Consider the following 24,346-nt stretch of genomic DNA (forward strand, 5'->3'; position numbering starts at 1 on the left):
AAGACATACAGTGTTAGGCTTTAAATAAGGATGACATTAGGTGGGGAAGCAGGAAATGTCACCTTTAAGCATATGAGAGCCACCAGCACTAGCCACAAAATGCCAGGGTGTCAAATGCTGGCCGTTTACAACTGGTTATCTCCGCAGCTAAGACACTCCGTATTTGAGATATAAATTCAGCCTCTCTACAGAAGGAACATTAATGGAGTGTGGAGTTACAGTGTGAAGCTCAGGCACACGTGCTGCCTCTCTCATTTTTACGCCATTGTTTATGCTTCAGGGGACGAGGCCTGTGTTTGCATTCGCATTTCAGTTTTTTTTGCCCCCAGAATAAAATGGCACGCTGCCCAAGTCTGATATCTCTAATTGTATAAGCTTCAGTGTACGTTTTCCGGATAATAAAACACTTGGACAAGAGGGGCTTAGAATTTTAAACAGGGTAGTAACTACCTGTGGCTAATCTGTTCACTCTCTGTTGGGTCAATAGGCGGCAAATGAAATTACAGTCAATGGCTATTATTTGTCATGCATCTTCTCCACACGTTACATTACCATATGGTGGTAAGGTCCAGGCCTTTAACCCATGGTTTGCTGGTTCAATTCCCTGGCGGGACGCTGCTGTTGTACCCTTGGGCAAGGTACTTAACCTGCATTGCCTCTGTAAATATCCAACATTCATATGTTCATATGTACATCTACATTATATTTTTTTACATTTACCTACATTTTACATTTATAGTATACTGTATTTTATACTTCATTAGTATTCATTAGTGTGAATCTATAAAGGATCTATAAGAGGAGAAAAGAATATGCTGAAATATTTATTTAATATTTGAACTTTTAAAAACTTTTGTTTTAGTTGGTGCTGAAACATTGCCTTTTTGGGATACACACAAAAAAGTAGTATAGCATATTGTGAAATACCAGAACATGTTGACATCAGCACAAAGAACTATACGTTTTCTGCATTTGTTTGTAAGGGAGGAGATTAAAAACTATAATTACTCACTGCGCCTACAGCGAGATTTCACTGTCAATAGCAAATCAAAAGCGGTACGTGATCGGAGTGTCCCCTGACAGTCCTCATGCGACGGGTTTCCGATTACTATTGTCAGAGTCGCTTTCCGTCATTCTGTTCACACTTGCCATCGATCAATGGGCTAATTAATGTTGAGCAATGAGCTCGGACACCCGGCGCTGAGACAGAAATGAACCTATTCCTTTCTTCCTTCACAACAACTTCCATAAAGCATAAACAATTACATTCCGTTACCTGGGCTTCTTTTGCGTAGCTAATGAGGAGCAGAAAATGCGTTTAACCACAGATCACGCTTCAGAACCTTCATCAGTCAATATGGAGTTTTTAATCTTCAGAAATATGTTTTTTGACCATCCCTTACTCAGCTCACTGAACACTGCCAGAACACATTTCAAAACTTAAATTAACACCCCACAGTGCTTTCACACTCCTGCGTCAGCTGTTTCCTGTTCACTATGTATTGAGTCAAGTCACATTTTGCCCTGAGTCAGATCAATGCAAAGGTTACTGCTGGGTCCTAAAAACTCAAGTGCCCCCTGCCTGCACCCTTTGATTGGCAGGAACAGATACTAATATTCTTCATTTTTCATCCTATCATCCAGGGAGCACAGTCATGTGGTTCTGGCCGTGGGGAGACTATCACATAACAGGAGCTCAGACTTGCAAAGTGTTTAATACACAGCTCACCTGCAAGGTTAAGAAACTTGCCATCTCAGCAATGTGCCCCCTCAGGAGACATCCCCTAGATTAAACCTGCAGAACAGAAATGATTTTGCCACTAATACATCTGTAATTTAACAGAAGCCTGAGTATTGTTTATCTGGGTGAATTGGCTCCCGGTTCATACCCTTTCAAATAAACACCTCCGCCACTGTTTTGGCCCAGGGATGGTGATGAATCAGCGTAAACTCTAGATGGGAGAGACATGCAAATTGCCCCCTCCTTGTAATCCGGTGAGAGGAATACACATCTTTCATCCTGGCTGCTCACTTAAACAGAATACAGTGATGTTTGATAATGCAGAGTAATGTAGAGGAGCAGTAGTCATTTTTTACCTTTTTTTATTGAATTCTTGCTGAGGATCGCAGCAACTGTTAGCCCCATTAGCCTCTCATGAAGATGTATAGGCAGGCAGTGCTGTGGAGTGGATATCAGAGAGCCTCCACAGAGAACACAATACGAGAATATATATGAAGAATTTCCTCGCAATAGTTGTCCACTTTACAAAAACAACTCAAAAACTTTTTCTTCAGCCTGGGAGCAGCATTGCTTCTAATACAGGCACAGGCGTGATGCTTTTAATCATGCATCCTTTCAGTTTTACTTTACTCCTGCCTTTTGACTCATAGTCAATTTATATTTGAGCTTTGTGCTAAATATTCAGTCAGGCAGAGCAATCGTTTCAGTAATATGAATAATTAGTTTGATAAAGTTTGATAAAATTCAAACCTATATGGCTGGTTCTGATTGGTGTTGTTAGCCTGTTGCTAGCTCTTTGAAAGCCTCTATGAGTCTTTCATCCCACACCCTTCTCAATAAGTCCTGACAGACAGATGGCAGACATTTGTGGTGTATTTTATTGAAGTCACCCTGCAATGGTAAAGCTATTATGGTAATTTAAAGGCAATTTTGCACAAGAACAATAATGTTGGTCGTGGATTTTGCACAATAACCCTCTCAAGCTTTGAAATGATGTCAGACGAACTGAGGTTTAAGTTTGCTAGTTTACAGGTTTATAAGCATGGAGCCAGCCTATGACTTTCACCAGAAATTAGCCCCAATTACTGTACAAGAAACTTAAAAATACAGAGTCACTACAATCAATCACCCAATTGTCAGCCTCATTGCAGCTGATGAGAACTGTAACCTGATAAGCAAGGGTCCTTCTCCAGAGAGCTCTGGTGAGACTTAACGGAGCTCCGACCGCATATGCGTGCCGAATCCTTGAGCGGCCGTATCTCCCCCGGACATGTAACCTCTGCACGTCTGCAGGCTCTGCGATGAAGGCTGCTTCCTCGGCTGTCCTCTCATAATTGCTTTGCTCCCGCAGTAATAGGTACCCGAGGCTATCAGTCAGTGTGTAACCTGAGATAAGCTCAGTGTCGGCCCCCTGCTTCCCCACTGTGAGCTGTGTGTGCTGTGGATTGCACCGCACCAGGGGGGAGTCATCTCTGGCTCCTGGGCTAATCCTCCACGTTCCAAGACGTCCAACACGTTCCGGGGGCGCAAGTTGAAACTGGATGGAGAGAGCCATTAATTTGAACATGTACCTCAAAAAAATTCTCTTCTTTAGACTTATCTTATAACTTGATAATAACTTGTGATTAGTACATTTGTGTGAGGTTAGTGCAGATCGCAGACTTTTGTAATATAAGCGTTGTATTTGCAGTGTTATCTGGTTGTTAATACTTTGAACTGGAGTCAGCGAGGGCTTGAGGTGACAATGCGATCAGTCTCTGTGATTAACGTTTCCACACAATGGTCTTAGCATTGCATGTCTCAGCCCATCTTCCTGAGTGCGTCCTTTCTCATGCAGCAGTACCATCATCCATTCTCTCCTGAACTCTCATTGCCTTATGAGGAAAAAAGACCATGGCCCAGATCAAACTGGGAGCATCCATCTGCAACCCAGCATGGGATGGTCTGGGTCAGAGGATCCCCCCTACTGAGAGGGTGTGTCAAAGGGGTCATGACCTGTTTCCCATACTCAATCAGCCCAGAGACTGGCAGTATTTAACTGCTGCCCACACACTTTCTGTACCATCCTCTTACTTACCAAAGCAGCCCTCCCCAGGTTTATGTAATGATATTGTGCTTTAACTGTGTGTGGGGGGTTTTTTTGGGTGAAGGGGTGGGCTCAGTTACAGTACAATGACCTAAACAGACCTGTGTGGGAGACGGATTTCAATAGCTGGGAATAAAAGGGGGATCAAGGATAAATAATGATTCGTGGTCCCAGCAGAATAAGACAGGAGCTCCCTGGATGGGGGAGGACACCCGCTCTACGCTGTGTGGGGTTATGAAATCACCCATACGTGACAGTGCTGCCGTGGCTTTTTTTTTTTGTTTGGGGGGCTTAATTAACATGACGAACGACACGCTCCCCAAATGAAGTGCGTCGTCAGCTGACAATAACGATCTAATCAGGATGAAATTAACACCCGGGTCTTCCAGGGTCCCGGCGGAGCTGATGCCATGAGAGATAAATGGCACGGGCCTGCTGTTTTTGCTGTGGCTTTGATTGATTCAGCCCTTGAACTCTGCGCTCTCAGTCTGCTGATTGCTTGCGCTCCGCTCGCTGCTGTATTGAAAATGCAGCATGTGTCCATAAGATCAGTGCTGCCCGCGTTCCCTCCATAACACCACCAAACATGGGATTGCATTTTCGAGTCTAACCTGTCTCTGCTATACGAGATGCGCACACAGGGGCTCTGCAGCTCCGCAGGTTTCTAAAAGTGATGGACTTTGAACACCTATCCATTCGAAAAGCAGAAGCATGGCATGGCAGAGAAGCAGGAACAGGAGAGAGGAATGGGAAGCAACGCTGCTGCTCCAGGCCAAAGGAAGCGGGTCAGTGGGCGACATTCAAACCCGGCACCCAGCAAGACACATAAGAAACAAATCCAAACTACCCAGTGGGATATGGTCCCTCGTCAGCTTAAGGTGCTTCACAGAGGGTGCTAAACAGTCTCCCATCCACCCCCTCCCCATAAAAGGGAATCCCCGCGCATCTGCAGATTTGCAAGTTTGTGATCACTCTGAATGGGAGAGAAGAGCCTGGGCCCATCAGTCTCCCGCAAGAGGCTCGGAGGGTGAGCGAGCAACATCCGCTTCATTGTGGCCTAGCTTGCCAGTCACAGCCCAATGAGCCAGGACCGGTTGATGGCTGTCAGAGAGGGGGAACACTATGACAGCAACCCCCCCCCCCCAACCCCGCCCCCGCCCCACCATGATTTTCCAGTCGAAATTGCCGGTTAATTGAATGCCTCTTCGGATTACATGGATGACGGCACCAGATGAGCCCATGGGCGGAGGAGGAGGGAGGCGGATCACCAGGGCCATGTTTAGGTATTATTCATCAGTGCTCCCACTTCTTCTGCATAGAGACAGCGCCAGGTGCATGCTGGGTGCAACGACATAACATCACATCCCTCTCATGGGTGTTCAAACTTATTCACCTTAGAGTTCTACATGGCGCATTGCAGTGTTATCTCAGGAAAAGTGCTCGGTTGGACAAACATGTCTTTTAAGGGCCAACACACACTTGCCGTGTTGATTTGTATGGCCAATCCGTCTGTATGACCAACCAGATGCTTTCCCTAGGGAAAGATCTTATTTTCAATTCATTTCAAGAATTTTTCCAGAAAGCTTCATTGATTTCAAGCTCCAATGAGATATGGACGTTAAAAAAATTATTGTACATGCTCCTTTGCCCTGTAGAAGCTTCCTTAAGAATGGTTCTTCCTTTTGGCAATGACTTCATTTCTGTTTTGCTGCACTGTCACTCGACATAAACATGTAGTTCCAGTGCCTCCAGTTCCTTCAATGCAAACAGCAATCCTTGCAATAGAATGACAATTTGCTTGAAAGGCAACCAGGGTTATGCATTCAGTAGCATCCTTTGATGGCTCTCTGAGAACAGGTAGTTCTGAGCTACACCTGCTCTAAGACTTTGTTATTTATTGAGAGAGCAAATTAATAACAGAGTGTACAAGGTGTCTGGTATGTTTGGCCATGTATATTAATATTAATCATGTCAATACTGTTTCAGGAGAGTTACCAGATTGGAGAATCGGTTATCGTCATTCAGAATTTGACATTTTGGTATCAGAAAATGCAGGACAAAAGAGTAAACACTTTATTTAAGGCCCCTTTCATACTGTCAGAACACATTTGATAAAAAAAGCATAGCTTGTTCTTAAGTTTTCTTCAAGAATAGTCTACAAACAGGCAGTGAATAGGCTAATTGTATGAGTTTAAAATGATTTGATGGTTCTTTTACAGACTCCTTTGAAATGTTCTTTGTAATTAATAAGTAGCATACTTTTTATTACCTATGTTATAACAGCATAAACATGGTATTAAAATAGTACCTGAGATTATATATCAAGGGTAAAATAATTTCAACATATAAAAGTTACAAAATATATGAATAGCATAGATTTCAACATTTTCAACTCTTAAGTATCAATGTATAGGCGAGTATCACAAAAATAGATATTGTATAGATATTTAATGATTTAATAATTTCATTGTTATGGGCTTAAATGTTGACCAATCCAGAAAAGTACAGCAAACCAAGCTATTATGTGCCCACATAATGATGCAAATGGACTTTTTATCTAAGTTAAAGAGCTGCATAGTGATTCATTATGAACAGGGTTGGGGAGTATCGGAATACATGTAAAGGCATTACGTATTTTGTATTCAGTTGGAAAATCTATCCAATGATAGGCAACTCTGGGGTGTGTCTCCAATATGCCCATCACGACAAAAAAAGAAGAAAAAAGAGCACAGTCTGCCTGACTCACAAGACAGTTGAATGGAGAGTGAGACAGAAAGCAACCCTCGCCACGTGTTTATGTCATGGAAATACCGGGAGCATTTTACTTTCAAATTTGGCAAAGGTCGCAACATAACAGTACAATGTAAGCTGTGTTTGCCAGCAACCAAACTGCTATCTGCTTCAAAAGAGTCGACTTCTAACCTGAAGAAGCGTCTTGAGGTAAGTTCTCTTTTTCATTATTTAAGTTAATATTGATCACTAGCCAGCTATTTAACTAGCTAGCTAATGTTCACTTAGCCACAACAATGCTAAGTGAACATTCTAAAAATAACCGTGCAGAACCTTGGTCAGATGAACATTCTTTACAAAACCATTAAAAATTAAAAACACAGTGTTCAGAAAGTAATCCAAATTATATAGATTAGGTTATTTTCCTCAAGTAATCTAACAGAATACCTTACAAATTACATTTTAGGGAAAGCATTCTGTAATCTGTAGTGGAAAACAGTAACCCTCCCAACCCTGATTATGAATGGCTTAACTATTAAGTCCAAACCACTCCTGAATGACCACATGTCATGTAGATGTGGGAGTGCTCTGTACTACATTTCCGAAGATTATGATTAAATGGGTTATTTCAGTCTCTTATGGTTTTGTGTATGGGGATACCGTCATCTCCCAGACCCAGAGGAATCCAGTGAGGGGAAAAACTGAAATCCAATAGCCTACAAATATCTTGTTGGTTTTAAAACAGTGGGTCATGAAGGCCTCCTGCAGATGTGATTCAGTGCTGACAGACAGGTCTGTGAGCAGAGGTTGGAAGCTCTTGTTTTGTTCTTTGGAAGCCAATCAGAGAGCTTTCAGATGTATGATAAACCCCGGGGCCGGATCCCGCCAGCCTTCGGCCCCTGATGGAGTGGACAAGCACCAGTTAAAGAGCGCCTCTGATCCACTGACGGTTCCGTGATGTCATCAGGTGGCTCCCTCAGAGGCCGCTGGTGACCAGCTTCTCCTCCTCCTCGCGCTCTCTGTGAGAGTTCATCTCTCCCTTGACGACGATGTGTCCACACAGGATCAGTCGCGGCTGGTGCGGACGCGTCTGCTGCAGGTCACTAGAGGGCGTAGTCACTCCACCAGCGTTCTGACCCACAAAGATATTAACAATCAAGACACGTAAAGGCTTAACGCTGTTGTCAAAGGTACCATATTACGTAAACAATTCATATGTGTAAGTTAACTAGCCATTTACCCAGACATGAAAAAGCAGGCACACAAATATTACGAATCAACACTGAAACAAATTAAACATAGTTGTAAAAAGTACACCAACAGGTCATCCCACAGTGATTATCACTGATGGAAGTACACAGTCTGCTGCAGTCTGATGACTTGATTATTCAGTCTAACAGCAAAGTGCTCCAACCATAACTTGTAAATAATTTAAGCTGTCTGTCTTTTCTGCAACATCGAGTTCAAAAATCACACATATTAACACAACGAGAGCTGTTTTAAAAACAGGAAAATGTGACATTCAAATGTGTTAAGCACAGTGCAGCTAAGCTGAGCAGAAGCCCATTTTATGCTGAAGAATATACGTCTTGGCTAACACAGCCTGCCACCTTTAAACCACTTAGCAGGTCTGGAATCTTATTCCAGTCCTTGGAGGTTTTTTGCATGTCCTCTAGTACTTATTTTACTCACACCATTGACGAATCAGTCTAATTATCCCATGAAATGGTCAAATATGAAAAAGGACACATTATCACCAGGTCTTGAAGCAAAACTGAACCTTCAGAGGCTTCTTCAGTACCTCCAGGTGGACAGAATGAGTGTGCATGTGTGTGTGTGTGCGTGTGTGTGTGTGTGTGTGTGTGTGTCTGTGTCTGTGTCTGTGTCTGTGTGTGTGTGAGTGAGCGTATGTATCTGACACAGCACTGCCGAGCCTCTCCGAACACTGACACACAGGCCCACCTGACAGAGGGACTTGAAGATGAAGATGGGAATGCACATCAATGGCGTGAGAGTCAGCAGGGCAGCGATCCCCATAGCCCAGTGGGGGATGCGGGTCGCAGACGGCCCGGGGACAGTCAGCAGGTCATACATCATGGTGGCCTGTGAGGAAGAGGAGAGAAAGCACAGCCTGGACAAAGCCAACACTGTAGCAGAGTAGCAACAGAAGACTACAACAAAACACAGTTCAAGAGGTTTGATTGGGAGAGAAGAACAGGGAGTGCACTACCGGGTTTGGGGATCTATGCTGTGAGTACTGGGTTAGCCATTATCAATGAGCACAACAGATCACAGGTCAAGCACAAAGGTCAGGGTGCTCTTTTATAGTTCAGGGTCAAACCTTTCCAGTTCAAACTGTCTACTTCCAGACCCATCCATTCTTTTGGTCAATTCCAATACTAGTCTCTCACATTTCAGCTCTGCAATCAATTTTGTCAATTCACCATAATTGGACCCCTGCTGCATCCTTTTCCGTTTTGACCCCAGGTCACAGACACTTGGTAGACCGGGGCAGAATCGAAAACTGAAATGGTAGTTCTCTAGTTTCATGCATTTTTTAGATCAGAGACAAGGTGTGCATCTTTTAAAAACTCCTCTTGAGGAAGACAGAGAGAGAGAGACAAATGGAGAGAAGAGGGGTGAACACTTACTGCACAAATAACCGGAGTCAGAAAAAGCCAGCAGAACTTTAGCCCGGGGAAGGGCTTGTACCCAATCATGTCCTCGATGTTGTCATAGAAACGATCTGCACCTGAAAACCAAAACAATTTGCTTAACTGATCAGTCAACAGTGCTTGTGTTTTCAATGTAACACAAGCTCCTCTCAGTAATGCTAATTAGATATAAAAGAAGAGGAGACATGTTGAAAGCCATTTGGTTTTGGCAAGCTGAAACCGGAAGGGGAAAGCAAAGAATACACAACATTTCTGTTCAACTGAACCCTGATGCGAGTCACATCTTCAATATGTCGCTAGCAAGGACAAAACATCCATGACTGTATGCAATCAACACAGAATCGCTTACCGTAGACCCACCCAATAACAACGGTCTCAAAACAGGCGATAAACAGAAGAGTTGTTCCACTTGGACCATAAGTGTCAATCAGCTGGAAGAGATGGATTCCTCCCTGGTAATCACACAGCATAAACACACAACAAAATATTTCCACAATCGTTTCATCGATCAGTGTCACACAGCTCAACATTTCTTATCTTACTAAACATTAAGCATTAACCGTCTTACTGAAAGTTGTTCAAAATTTCTCACCGTAGCAAAGTACACACTACGAAGTTATTACAAAAGAGCCTGACAATTACTTGCTTTCTTAGTGTATATATATATATATGTATGTATGTATGTATATTTATATACATTATTGTGCACACGAACTGATAATTATACAACAAAATACTCATGGGAAGCAACTGTCGGGCTCCTTTGTAATAAATAACATCAACGGGTGTTTAATCAAATCAAAACTTTCAGACAGGCTTTGGTTGGAAGTGCTGTTTTTGTCATTTTTATTCATATTTCGTCATATTACGTATAGATATTTTCCATTATTATTTCATGCATTTTTCTGAAGCTCCTTTCACGGCCTTGTTGCTGACAGTGCTCTGATCATCACTGGCTGCAGCTTGGCCCCTTCTCCTCTCTGTTAGTATAAAGAGCCCCAGCTCCACCTCGACCCCAGAACGTACATTGGTGACCAGGGGCAGCCCCAGCAGGAAGCAAAAGACGGCGATGAGGAGGACGAGGATCTCACGCCTGCCGGGCCTCCGCAGTGCACGGGGGAACATGTCTGTGATGGCAGTGGCCAGGCTCTCTACACACACAAACTGAGAACACGCACACAAACGCACAGACTTCATTACACTGCTCCTCACACGCCGTATCCCAGCATGCACCAGTGACTCAGTGAAATGGACAAGAGTGGGATCACGCTGACTCACATCATATGCTTATAGTACATATGGGTGTGCACTTCAAATATGAAAGACAGCACATGAGACACACACATAGGGCTGTGCATTTACCCTGTGTCTGTTTCATATCCTAATGCAGGATTCGGCATATTAACTGTACCTGGCTGTCAAGGCCCAGGAAGATGACCATGAGGAAGAAGAGCACAGACCAGAACTGAGCTCCTGGTAACAGTGACAGCGCTTTTGGGTAAGCGATGAAGGCCAGCCCAGAACCTGCAGGAGGGAGGACCAATTACTGCTATGCATTTACTTATAACTTATAACATATAACAAATCCACAAAAAATACAAAAGGTAGAAGAAAAAATATAACAAGACGGCTCTGTATTCATACCTTAAAAGTCAGAATTTTTTTCCAGATACACTGCAAGAACGTAATGTTTTCTGTGTAATCAGAGTGTTGTGTGAAATTGTTAGGATGCCACCATAAAAGGGAGCTCTCTGACTAGCTGTTTGTAACACTGCATTAACTGGGTTGCTGTGCCCTCTTGTGGTAGTCACTGGCTACATTCCTAACTAAATGGCACGGAATTTTGGCTGCCGCTTCGTAAATACACTTAAAAGAAATATGAATGATATTTCTGCATGCGTTTCTGGCTAAATAATCATAAAACAAAATTCTGCCCATACACTGTGGTGAAAAAAACAGGGATCCATCCCAAGTGTTTAATTTCACCAACTTCTACAAAAATGCAAAAAGTGTTCAAGTGAGAGGAAGTGTGAATACATAAACATGATGAGCATGGATCAATGAAGTTAATTTTCTGTGTTCAGATATTACTAACATCCCCAAATGAATTCTGGGTATTCTATCTGTAGCATGCCTGCATCTGTAAGTCTTGTAAAACTGATCGCGTGTTGGGGGAAGAGGGAAGAGAAAACCTCCAGACGCTATAAGACCTTTTCTACTCACCTGACGCGGCTACGGCCTCTATGGGCAGGCCAAGCTCCTCAGCCATAAACCCCAGCACAGAGAACACGGCGAAACCAGCAAAAATACTGGTGGCGCTATTGAGAACGCAAAGTGCCACGCAGTCCCTGAAAAACAAAACACGGCATATTATTACAGATTAATTTTCTTGGACATAAAACAGCTTGTGTGACGACACCATAGCAAAACATTTAAAAAAAAACCCAAAACAAATGTTTATGTGGCTTGAATATTTAAGACTGTTAATATTTCAATATATTCAAAATACTCATTTGTTCATCTGACCTCATGGACAAGCAACAAGCAAGTCTGACTGTGGAACTGAGTTTGCATGCAAATAACAAATAACATTGCTGTTCAGGACCACAGACTACATCTTCAGTCGTAACCTGTGCGCATTGAAACTGGGCCCCTAATGTGATCACCAATCATATTATCGCAATGAGTCCAGAGGGTCACATCGCCATCAGTGACAGGATCGCTAGGGATGGTACGTTTAGGATGACAGTGAGTGGTCACTGACTTGTAGCAGTTGTTGTTGTATCTGTTGTAGCTTCCAAGGGCAGTCAGGACTCCCTGACACACAGCGTAGGAGAAAAAGACCTGGGTCCCAGCGTCGCGCCACACCTACAGAGAGAACACTGCCTGTCAGAGCTCCATGTACCAATCAAAATGTTCAGAGCAATGTTCATCAGAAACAGTGGTATGAGGACTTACTATGGACTTCTTATTCATCATCTGTTGCTAATATTTTAGTACATGGATCCAATCAAAAATAATCAATAGTGAAAAACCACAGTTATATGAATGATGCATGAACATTAAGAGTAGAATCTAACAGGTAGCAGCATACCTGCCAGGAGATTCAATTGGCTATTTAATAAACATTACCTCCCCCTACTGGTTAGTTTGTGGTAATGTAGTTCTGCAAATCAAGGCCAAGTTTTATGAATTTCTGGGCAAGTTTCTTGTTTGATAAACTACCTTCTACAAACATTCAACCATTAGACTGAATCTCTGTGTCTTACAGAAAATGTTTATATTAAGATAATGATTGATATTCAATCATTGTCTTAATATATAAATATTAAGATAATGATTGGAACCCACTTTGCATGTTGGACAAGAAAATTTATCTACGACTGGAAAGTGTTCAAAGCACTACGGTGGCACCATCTGGTGACCGCATGTCAGCATCTGGTTAACAATAACAGGGTGGGCCTTGATGCAACCCCAGCCATCTCCAGGGTGCCCTCTGCGATTGCCTTCCTCTGTGTAAACATAATCAGGACATTGAGAAACTCACATTAAAAATGCCATGTGCTACTATCTCCCGTATTTGAACTTTCACAAGTTGTGCGGCTGTTGTGCAACCCTTCCACCCTGACCCAAATCGGAGGTTTAGCTTGGGTTGCTGGTCTCCTTTCCAACTGGTGGGAAAAGGGAACACACCTAAAGCTACATGCTATGAATGAGGAGAGTGCAACCTTTCAGAATCTGATTCATTCCCTAATGGCAATAGGCCCTATAATTACAGACAATTCCACTGCCTGTTCACGCAAGAGGAGATTCTTGTGATGGGGGACCTCCTTGCTCCTTGGTCACACATACTATCCAGCAAATATCTGTGTTTCAGTCATGATAAAGACTTGCCTAAAAATCCGATGGCATGTAATTCCTCTACCAAATGGAGATATTTCTCATATCCTAATGTAGACACGTAGGCTGTAATTACAGAGAAGCAACAGTCTCAAGGCTGTGTGTGAGGAAGCCTTACAAACACAACACACAGTGTCACCGGCCTCCCTTTCTGCCTATTTACAGCTGTTGGGCCACACTGCTGCAAGTATCTCTGCAGAGACAGGATGTTGGGCCTGGAAAAGACTTTCACAATAAGACAGGGCTCGATCTGTTCCTGGAATGTGCCCTTTGACCCCGCAAACTGATGGGGGAAAAAAATCCAAGATCAGAATTCAGCCACAAAAGTGTGAGACAAAAAGAAAACGAAAGCAAGCCTGACTTCAAATGCCGTGTGTGATTCATGCTGTTGGTGGCTTTGACCACTCTGTGAACTGAACTGCTCCCGTGGAGCAGGCCGATAGCACAACAAAGAGCGCTCACTGCTCTGGGGTCAGCAGGAGGGCTCTGAAGACGCTGGCTCCCGCAGGCGACCGTGTGTGCGCTGTGGCCGGCGGACGCTTCCCCCTTCCTGCGGGACGGCCCGTGTGATGGCGGGAGGAGAGCTGGTGTGGCACACGGAATTAGGGTGCTCCAGCGGCCCCGCACTAGACTGTGGGAGGACCCCAAAACAGTCCCGCCACACAGAGATACCATATCTCCTCTCTGGGACACAGCCTGCCACGGCAAAGCACTCCTGCTTTGACGCGTGACAAGCCACAGAAGAAGGAGCAGAACATCCCTAAGCGAATGCAATGGTAGAGCCGCTGAACTGCCACACAACGCACAATGATCCCTCACACACAGATCTGACCCTATTCACACATGCACACCCTGTGCTTTTCCGGAACATTCTAGTCGTGCTATTTCTATGCCCGGCCCTCATCTGGAAAGCGCCAAGCCGAGGGTGTGCATTATGTACGGCCTTTGGACAGTCAAGGTTATAACAGACATGAGAGCCGTCCAGGGCTGCGGTCCTGTAAGACCCGGCTTACATCGGCGTCCGTGATCTTGGAGAGGTCTGGAAAGAGGTAGAACTTCAGCCCCTCCCAGGCCCCCGGCAGGGTCACGCCACGGATGAAGAGGATGAGAAGCATGAGATAGGGGAACGTCGCCGTGAAGTAGACCACCTGAAACCGCAGATGCACAGTGAACAGACCAGCCACTGCGTTTAATTCAGACATTCTCACACCCGGCGCGCCACCTTGAAGCCGATTCACGCTGTATTATTGTCATGACGTGTAATATTGTGATGTGCTCTGTATTCTGTGATCTAGAGACTGATGTATGGTAGTATGGTAGTTAACTAGTGGTTGGACTTGAACAGTGTTCTGCTCACACTCACTGGTCTGGGAGTGTTCGTAGCCTGGTCTGACCCTATCCCTCATTCAACTTCAATTTATACACTTCTGTCCTTTTGTGCTGGAAGACGCCCTGAAGAAGAGCGTCTTCTAAATGAATATAATGTAATGTAGTACAGTGACAGAGGTACAGTGCATCTTCATTGTCATAACATATCATTGCAAGCAAATGTTCTGCAGTGGCAGTTTCTTTGGAATGATGAATTTACAGCATGGATCATATTTCAGTTGGAAAACAAAATCTTACTTGATTCTATCCAAATCTACTGCTCTTGCGACCCCTATTCTGCAAAGACCAGCACCATTAAAGTTATTCTATTTTCCACCCAGCATTTATCCAGAATGTGACCATTAATAGATTTCTGACAACAAATAAATGATAATTCATGTTTAACATCAGGAAGCTTGCATAACATCTTTATATTCTCTGTAGAAGGAGCTAGACGCAAGGACCCAAGGCAGCAGCGTAGCATAGTGGTAAGGAGCTGGGCTCATAACCAAAAGGTTGCCAGTTTGATTCAACTGGGGCACTGTTGTTGTACCCTTGGGCAAGGTACTTAACCTAGAATTGCCTCAGTTAATATCCAGCTGTATAAATGGATAACATGTAAACATTGTAAACTATGTAATTCGCTGAGGATAAGAACATCTGCTAAATGCCAGTAATGTAATGTATTGGAATGTAAAATATCTTAGCAAAATCCAAATCCTCTTTCCTGCCTGTATATGCAGAAGTGCCCCCCCTCCTTGTCTGTGAATGCCTCCTCCCCTGGTCTGTAAAGGCAGGCACGTTCCCCCCTCCCTCACCTTGCCTGTAGATTTGACTCCTTTCCAGATGCAGAAGTAGCAGACCACCCAGGCCAGCAGCAGGCAGAGGGCCAGCTCCCAGCGCACTGGGCCCAGGGGCACAAACAGGTCTTCAGTCTGACCCAACACTCTCCTCCTGGGGGAGAACACGCAACCACACACACAAGCACATATGCACACCAACCACGCACAGAGACACATAGACAATACATACAAACACACACAGCCACAGCTGAGACACCGTTCTCTGGTTCTTTCTGCTACTCCTTGCCCAGTTGTGTGAGGCCTTTTTGGGGTGCCTCTGACTTCACATCTGAGCTATGCGGTTCAGACCTCCTGATAAATGGCACCATTGTGCTGTAACTGTCCCACACACAGCCAAACTGGCATCTGAAGAGCACAGTCCTCTCTTTGATGGCGAACAAGCAGTTGCATCAACTGCTCTTACATTTTAAAGCTGTGCAGATGTAGTCTATCATTGCTTTATATTCACGGGTCATGAATAACTATGGAATAGAACAGGGCGCTCAACGCTGCCCCCCTGTGGAGGTCAGCTGTGTTTGCAGGCTTACGATCCACCCAGGCTCCTAAGCATCTGATTCACCAAATTCATGCCTCAGCTCAACCAGGGTGGCCTCCCTTCCCTGGGTTCCCCCCGGTGCAGTTGGAGAGGAGACCAAACGGCACACACCGCATCTGGGGAGTTGGTCCACATAGCTGAGGCTGTTCCCAAATCTTATTCCGCCTCACCAACCCCGCTGCTTGACTCTCGGCTCTCCCATGATTCATGGGGAGCACAATTGTTTACTCTACGCTCAGACTGCATCATGGGATAGGCATCTGTCACACTGAAGGTAAGTGAAGGCCCTCAGTTCTTTGGACGGTGCATCTGTGCCCATGTCCAATAAAGCATAATACAGTTTTCATTGTGTTATTTCTCACACGCATCTCACCACTCACAAGCCATTATCGTACTTGCAGTTTTGCGAACTGCTGCCATAGAAACAGACTAACTACTTTGCACACAGTATCCACTACACAGCTGCTACAACTTTATTACAGCTAAGCTGAGGCTTATTATCTGGCTAGCAAACAAATAGTATAGCACAGAATGGCACAGCTCTATAGCATAGAATAACACAGTCCACAAGAGCTTAGCATTTCTCATGATTCTTGCCTTGCAATCCCCTCAGCTCCAGAGAGTGCAGATATACCGAGAAAACCTGTTCCCCTTGGAAACAGCTCTGAGTGTGGAGACACAGTCCTAATCAGAAAGGGTCTGCATAGGGGCCTGCAGAAGCTAAGAACTTACGTCCAAAACTCCTCCTCTGGTGTGGAATGCCTGTAGTCCATGGGTGAGTAATCACTGTGGAAAGAGAATTGTGGGAATTCAGAACATTGATGTCCACATTTTTAGCATATTTTTAGTTTCTGCCAATACCAGGCAAAACCAAAACAGCTGTAAAATTCACAGCGTCAACATGCCATGTTGCAAACATGCTGTCACTGTGGGTCATATTATGATCACTTGTGTGGAAGTTTCTCAAGCGTACTTGTCGTAATACTCATCCGTGCTGTTGTGCAGGTAAGGTGAGTCTACACCAGTGCTGTTCTGACACTGAGCTACAGGGAGATTAGAGACAGAGGTTCAGAGTCAATTGTGTGGGAAAAACATCAATCAAACATCCACAGAGGTGGTTCAACAAGCAACGGTTCCCATCAGGTGTTTTAGCTGTAGTACCTGTAGGTGTTTCCTCCTGAGCTTAATATTGTTGCATGGTAAGAAAGACAAGTCCTGGTGGATCTATTAGTCTGAGGACTAAACCCAGTCTGCTGAGTTTTTTTCTAAACTTTGAGCAAACGGCTGCTGATAATTCCCAGTGCTTGCACAACCTCCATGGTTGGCGCAGAAATGCTGGGAAATATCTGAGAAAAGGCAAGTGTAACACCTGCATAAATGTGCTACTTAAATTTACATGTAAACGTAAAAGCAAACCTTCCCAACTTGAGTATCTTAGTTAAGTGAATTGAGTCTGTGACTAAGACATTGACTCAGCACCACAGTGACTCTGATTAATCTCTCCTAACTTATGAAGGTCTTCTCTGGATGCTAGTGAAATGAATGCTTCCCGCTGGTTTTCTGTGTCTCTGGATCAGAAGTAACTTCTTGATAATAAGCCCTTGATCATACCTGTGTTCCAAACGTTGTTGCAGCTTGACCAGGGAAGTGGGTTGCTGAATGAACTGAACAGGTAAAAAATGGCCCACGCCAGTACTATGATATAGTAGACGTTGAGGTACATGACAACCACTTGAGATGCATATCCGATTCCTACAATGAGACAAAAAAGAGTCAAAAACAGGCAGGGCTCTTGTTAAGAGTTACATGATTAGCTTCCTGTTCTTATAAACATGGTGCACTACAGTACTTGTCCAAACTCAGATGCAGATGAATGACCCATTAACCCTTCCGTGGAGACGGAGGAGGTCCAAACCTTTGGTGAGGATGTTTTCGGCACAGCCATATCATGGGGAAAAACTCTTACCCTCAAACATGGGGCAGATCTTCCTCCAGGCGGTGACTCCACCCTCGCTTGTGTACTGTCCCAGTGCTGTCTCCAGGAAAAACACGGGGATCCCGCAGAAGAAGAGGAAGACGAAGTACGGGATGAAGAACACACCTATGGAGCACAGTGGCGACAGTTACCCTCGGAGCCTACCTGCTGGAGCTGGACTAACCGGGATCAAGTAAGATTAAGGGCAGGAAGACCGAGGGACAAAAGACAGTGGAAATATACAATGCGATATGATACAAAGCAACTTTCAGATAAAGCTTATGGATTGCTTTGCCCAAACATGTTTGCTTTCTGTGGAACCACCTCAGGGCTGTTCAGGCTATCTCCATAGGAACAAGAAACCCCACTGAAGCTCTAGAGCAGTAGCATGCGTGTTTATGGAATAAATGTCATTGCTGTTGAACACTGACACAGGACAACCTCCTATGACATTTGGAAGACTAGCAGTGTGTGTGTCTGTATGTCTGTGAGGATGACTTGATTTTGCACCCTGATGTCTAACAAGGGCACCTCCACATTATAACTTGATTCTGGCCTAGAGCACATCTGCCCTGAAAACCAATAGATCACCAGGACCTGTTCAGCAATGTGTGACTTTATTCAGATATTGCAGTATTGGAGCCCATTTGCGTAGCGGATGCCCTTATACTGGACAGTTTAAACAGATTAAATTTGACATACTGTGCATTTACACAGCTGGATCCCTCCTGTTTGGGTATTGTTCAGAGGAACTATGACAGGGGTGGCAGTGTAGCATAGTGGTAAAGAGCAGAACTGGTAACCAAAAGGTTGATGGCTCGATTCCCCGCACTGCTGCTGTACCCTTGGGCAAGGCACTTAACCTAGAATTGCCGCAGTTAATATCCAGCTGTATAAATGGATAACATGTAAAAATTGTAACATATGTAAGTCGCTCTGGATAAGACTGTCTGCTAAATGACAATAATGTAATAATGAGCATGAACCTAGGTCCACTTCCCTGACCTTGCGCTACACTGCCACCCCTACACAAAGGAGTTAATAGTAGTATATCATAACAGTATTCAATTATTCCCTTCCCAGCCTTACATCATTAACAGGAAAAAAGGAAGGCTTAAGCCGAATGATACTGAAATATCGCCGTCAAGAGGGAATTGGGATAGAAGATGCTGCCCCTGCCTAGCAGCTCAGCTGAGCTCCACCTGCTCACCTCCTCCGTTTTTAAAGCACAGGTAAGGGAAGCGCCACACGTTGCCCAGGCCGATGATCTCCCCGGCCATGGACAGCACAAACTCGGTTTTGTTGGCCCACTTCCCCCTGTCCTGCATTCCGTCGGTGCTCCTGGTGCCTGCCCCCGATGTTGGGGGTCCGCTGGGAGGAGCTTCCCCGACCGTGTCCTCCATAATTTGCCTCTGAGAAGTGAGAGGGCAGGTAACGTCGTCAGTACAACATTTCATCCAATCAAACGGGATCACGTTTTTCGATGTTTTAATACATCCTGCTCCGACTTCAGAAGTGAATCAGTGCGTCAACGTTTCGGGTGAAATTATGCAATCGTCTTCAATTAAAATGAGCATACAGCATGTGCCCAGGGCCGTTTGCATTCAAGCAAACCATGATGACTCTTTACGTTATTTTTTTAAATATACATTTTGAACTTTGTGGATGCTATAGGATTTAGTTCACATGCATTCATTGTTGATTATGTAACCTGGTTATTTGTGGTAGAATTGTATCAATTGCTTTTAATAGTATCTCCATGTTAGTTGCCATGCTTCAGGAAAACGACCAGTAAATCGAACAGAACTGAATAAAGTGTGTAAACAACATTCAGAGATTTATAAATGTATGCAATATTTAAAGTACTGCACAATCTGTGTCTGTACGTTTTTAGTTCATTGCCCAACTTTAGCATAACACAAATACAAGCATTTTAAAGCTATAGCTATGCAAAGCAGGAACATTGTATTTCTGCATTTCTGTAGAAAAGGACATGATTTTTACTGAAAGAATTCATGGAGTTTTTGTAAGTGCGGCAATGCTGCAATTCTCCTTGAATCAAATTAACTCGATCTCATGTTTTAAGTGGAAAAACAAGACTAGAAAATGCAAGCTGGCGTGCACTACTCACTTCTCAACGAAGTCTTTCACGGAGAAGCCTCCCTTGTACGAACTTTAGGATTATACAGTTTGTACCAGAAAAGCAGTCACCAGCTTGCACTAAAGGGCGGTCCGTCTGGTGAGCATATTGTTTGGCTGGGGGAGGGCTTAGTCAGTTATTGTTGTGTATTGTAATGACAGAATGCAAAGCACTGAATTTTATCAATATTGTAAATATCCTCTAAATTATTTATCATTATTATTAAACGTACTCGGTGAGGAAGACGTGTTTTAAGTGAATTAAGCTTGTTTGACAAGAACTAAATGAACCAGCACGTGTACTAAAATCCAGAAAAAAATAACAGAAAATAGCTATATAAATAAACGGCTTATTTATTTCAGAATAAATCGGCCAGTGTGTCTGTTTGTGCGAATGGGATTTCGTTTTTGTTCACATCAGGGGACAGTAGCCTGTGTCGCAATCCGCCTTGTCACGGTATCTTAAGGAAAGCAGACAATATTCAGCGAACAGCATTGGCGAATTTCTGTGTCTTAACGCCACAAAAAGAATAGACTACCTCGTGCTTGTAAGGAAAGTATTCATTAGTACGTAAATATGAGGCGACTTGATCAACAGAAGGACACGATCGATAAACTGCTGCTGCTCCAGATGGTTTCTATATCCGCCGACTTCCTCTGACACCCATGTAGAGCATACGACCAGCTGCGCCCCTCTCCCCCTCTCTAGCGCTGGCCGACACGTGATTTTCATCGCCGGTCTGAAAGCAATCAAGACATGATTGTGCTCTCTGACGTTTTCAATCCATTCATGGCCATTCACCGTCAATGGAAATGATTTCCCGCGCGCTATATGAAAAGTTTTTAGTTTAATCGTGTTTTGACGATCAAAATTCTCATTTATGTTGATGTGGTTGTTCATACTTGCAACAGTACTGATGTAGCGCTATGGGAAATAAGGTCATAATTTAAGTTGATGCACTCATAAATAGAGTAAGTTGCAGAGTGGGTGTAATATCCTGGTTAAGTTCATGGGCTGTAATATTTACATAGGGTGAGATATATTTTGGTTGTCAAAGACTAAATTCATAGTGATGATATTGCTGTAATAATACTTTGATTTGTACACGAAGAAAACGGGGTTAAATTTGTAAGTTAAGTCATTTGTATTTAATGGACCAATCAGAAGTGAGTTGGAAGTTAGGCGGTTAGCGAGAAGTAAATACGAGAGGGAAGGGTGGCGGAGAGTGAACAGAATGCAGGGGAGTAGTTACTCTGTAAAAGCCATGAGTTAAAAAGAGTAAATATGTTACCCACGTATTTTTATTGTGTTTTGAGTGATGTAATAACGTAAGCGCACAACCAACGAACTTTATGAGTTATTATATCTGACGGTCGGACTGGTTTGGAACAATTTCTTCGGCGAGGAGTCAACGTTTTGCTAGCCCGCCAGCTGGTTTAGCTCAGTTTGGCGAACGTAAGTGAGATGGCTAGCTCTTCTGAACTGTTCGGGGACTTCGCTGGTTCGCCGGCACGATGAACTCGAAGTTGTGCGAGTAACGCGGAGGAGGCGGTGATGAGAGAGGCTTCCCTGCGCTTCGACACGGGGTTCAGGAGAGAGGAGTCGCGGCCGCGGTCACACCGTCACACCGTCAAACCTGTGAGGGAGTTTCTCTTTCTGCCCGGTAGAGCGAAGGAGCCGTCACAGGTTTCGGCTACAACGAACGCGAGCTGCGCAGCAGGCGTGCAACACACCTGAATGGGGTATTTTATGTTTGCCGGCTTTTTCTTTTATAGAGGTCTTAAGGACCCATTATTGAATTTATGGGTAGCCTATTTGAAAGCGTATTGAACTTGAAGTGTATTCCGTTTTGATGTAAGCCTTTTGTGATTCAAAGTGGTAAAAATAACTTTATTGCATTTGAATGTTTATTCACAGCTAAGCTTTACAGTATTAACCTAGCTCTTCACCAGGAGGGTAAGAGTTCAGTTCATTATATGGTGAGTCACATACATATGCTGGGGAATTCAGCATGTTAAAAGGAGACGATAATATATTGTCTGATAAAGGAACTCAGGGTAGCTCCCTCATTTTAATGCCAGTACAGCAAGGGGGTGCTACACTGACAAATGGCATTAACATGTATTTCAACTGACTGCTTGCTGTAGACCAGCTGTACTGAACCTGTGGCCAGCAAGAGGTGTGTCTAGGTACACTGTTCCACACCAAAGACATGTTACAAGGTGCTGTGTGAAGGTACATTCTATTTGGACCCAATTGAATAAGTGCAAGTAGATGTATAATGCAATAGCCAGAATTGTCTTTAACAATATTTGCTCTTGGTAGTAAAGTATTGCTCACATCTCCACAACAGCTCACCACAAAATAAGCATTCACCTCCCACACAATGTTCAGAACGTAATCTGTGCCATTCCCTGTATGATCCCCATCTTCATACTGTGGCCTCTCCAAAACAAAAATAACAAAAGCTGGAGCTTTAGGACGTCTTCCTTCCCTCCAAGCCAGTGATCTGCTGCACACATTTGGGAAGCGATACTTGGGCATGTATTTGTGGCCAAACATGAGGTGAGAGTGTAGGCAGGCAGTATGAAGAGATGAGCAGGGGTCTGCAGTGCTTGAGTGGTAGATGAGACTCGAGCAGTTGAAATGCAGACCGTTATGTTGGGTAACGGCACACTGAGAGCAAGGTGGGCAGGTGAGCAGAAGTGTAGCTTTATTTGTGTTCTTCTGCTGAAGTCCAGTGATGCTCTGAGATGTCTTTTTTCCTGTATAGTGCTGGAGGAAATAATTCCGCAGTGTTAGCCCACATTCTGTTCAATATTTCTGGTTCTTTGAATGCGCCCCTCTTAACTAGGGCTGGGCGATATAGCCGACGCGATATATCGAATAGCTATTTTTAGCGCAATAACAGTGATCCCCCGCTATGTGGCGTTAGGTTTCTTCCCGTGTTTTTTTTTTTCTCCTTTAGTCATACCTGATGTGGGAGCACACCTCCAAAGTTCAGTGAAATGCTTCCAGGGCTGAAAAATATCACTTGCATCCAGTGGCGGCTGGGGAGCTGGAAACAGGGGAGGGGGAAACACTATCTTTAAATCTGTCATTACTTTCAACCTGTTCCCCTTTATCCTCCTTGGTTAACAATAAAACAAAAAAGTTTATTCTGAGTAATTTAAATCGATTTACCTAAATTTAGCTCTGTTTTGTAATTTGAATTTTGTAACACAAGAAAGCTATAAGAGAGAGCTTTGGGATTACTTGCCACTTAATTATTCAAATTGCCATCCTTGTTAATTAAACAATCTCATGCTGTAGCTTTCGCAATAGCACACAGATTTCAGACAATCTGCGGTGTTTCGCGAGCATAATCTTTTATTCTAATTACGTGATTGGTGTCGATGTAATAATATTTAAATATTCTGTGAATTATTTGTTTCATTGTTAAATCAAGGAGGATATAGGGGAACAGGTTGAAAGTAATAGCCTAATAGATTTAAAGGTAGTGTTTTGGCTTCCCCTGTTTCCAGCTCACCAGCTGCCACTGATTAAGGGGTCTCGGCCCCCCCGAGACCCCCTGTTTTTTCGCACCCTGTTTCCGGACAACGCGGGTCAGCAAAGCCGTTGGGACAAATTTGAGTGCAACACCATCAAGGGTAGGATGGTTTACAAGGAGCTGTCTCTACGTCTTAGACAGACTCCATTCATTTGGTAGTATGCACTTAAACTTTGAGTGTTTTTTTTTGATTGGTTCTCTTGTTTGAATTTGCACTGCCTCTTGTCTGCCAATCAAATCATTGCGCATCGCTCTGAGCAACCTGAGTCTGCCATGCCTGTGACCAGCCGACCACGCCAAGGCGGGTGGCCATGTCTTCGGACAAGAACGCCTTTCATTGCTGGAAATTCAGCAATATTTTCCTTCTGAAATCAGAAAAGGGCTCTAACATTACAGTGTGAAGCTTGTTTACCAGTGGTGAAAATGCTGTCAACATCGAAATGCTCGATGTCAAACCTGAGGAAACATCTACAGGTATTAATGTAACCGCAATCAGTCACATAAAATAAAGTACCTCCCACCTCACCATGTTATTTGTGTTCAAGATGTAATTTAGCTCTATATTTTGCTCGGTCCCCGTCCAGTAGGCTACATATTTATGTTTAATCTCCATTCATGACAAATTAATTGCTAAGTAGCGAACAGATGCCTTTTGCACAGCCGCACCTCCATTTATGAACCCTTTGATAGAAAATCTTAGCTAACGTTAGTCCTCCTTTTTCCTTTACTCTGTTTTGATCTACATACATGTGATTTGTTTTTGTGGTTGTGATTTAAAATCAA

General features: G+C 43.8%; 1 protein-coding gene across 1 annotated transcript; it reads right to left on the reverse strand.

The window, feature by feature from the left end:
* Positions 1 to 7,533: 7,533 nt before the first annotated feature.
* Positions 7,534 to 19,201, reverse strand: LOC118771702 (sodium- and chloride-dependent betaine transporter-like). Its single transcript, XM_036519710.1, has 14 exons — positions 19,084 to 19,201; positions 17,865 to 17,999; positions 17,510 to 17,650; positions 16,631 to 16,721; positions 15,319 to 15,454; positions 14,146 to 14,280; positions 11,997 to 12,100; positions 11,456 to 11,580; positions 10,644 to 10,756; positions 10,259 to 10,396; positions 9,582 to 9,684; positions 9,209 to 9,309; positions 8,510 to 8,660; positions 7,534 to 7,676 (listed from the first exon to the last, which is right to left on the reverse strand). Exons 1-14 carry the CDS (start codon positions 19,199 to 19,201, stop codon positions 7,534 to 7,536), a joined length of 1,734 nt encoding a protein of 577 aa, XP_036375603.1.
* Positions 19,202 to 24,346: the final 5,145 nt, after the last annotated feature.

The sequence above is a fragment of the Megalops cyprinoides genome, chromosome 25 (genome assembly GCF_013368585.1).
Source record: "Megalops cyprinoides isolate fMegCyp1 chromosome 25, fMegCyp1.pri, whole genome shotgun sequence".
Taxonomy (NCBI): domain Eukaryota; kingdom Metazoa; phylum Chordata; class Actinopteri; order Elopiformes; family Megalopidae; genus Megalops; species Megalops cyprinoides.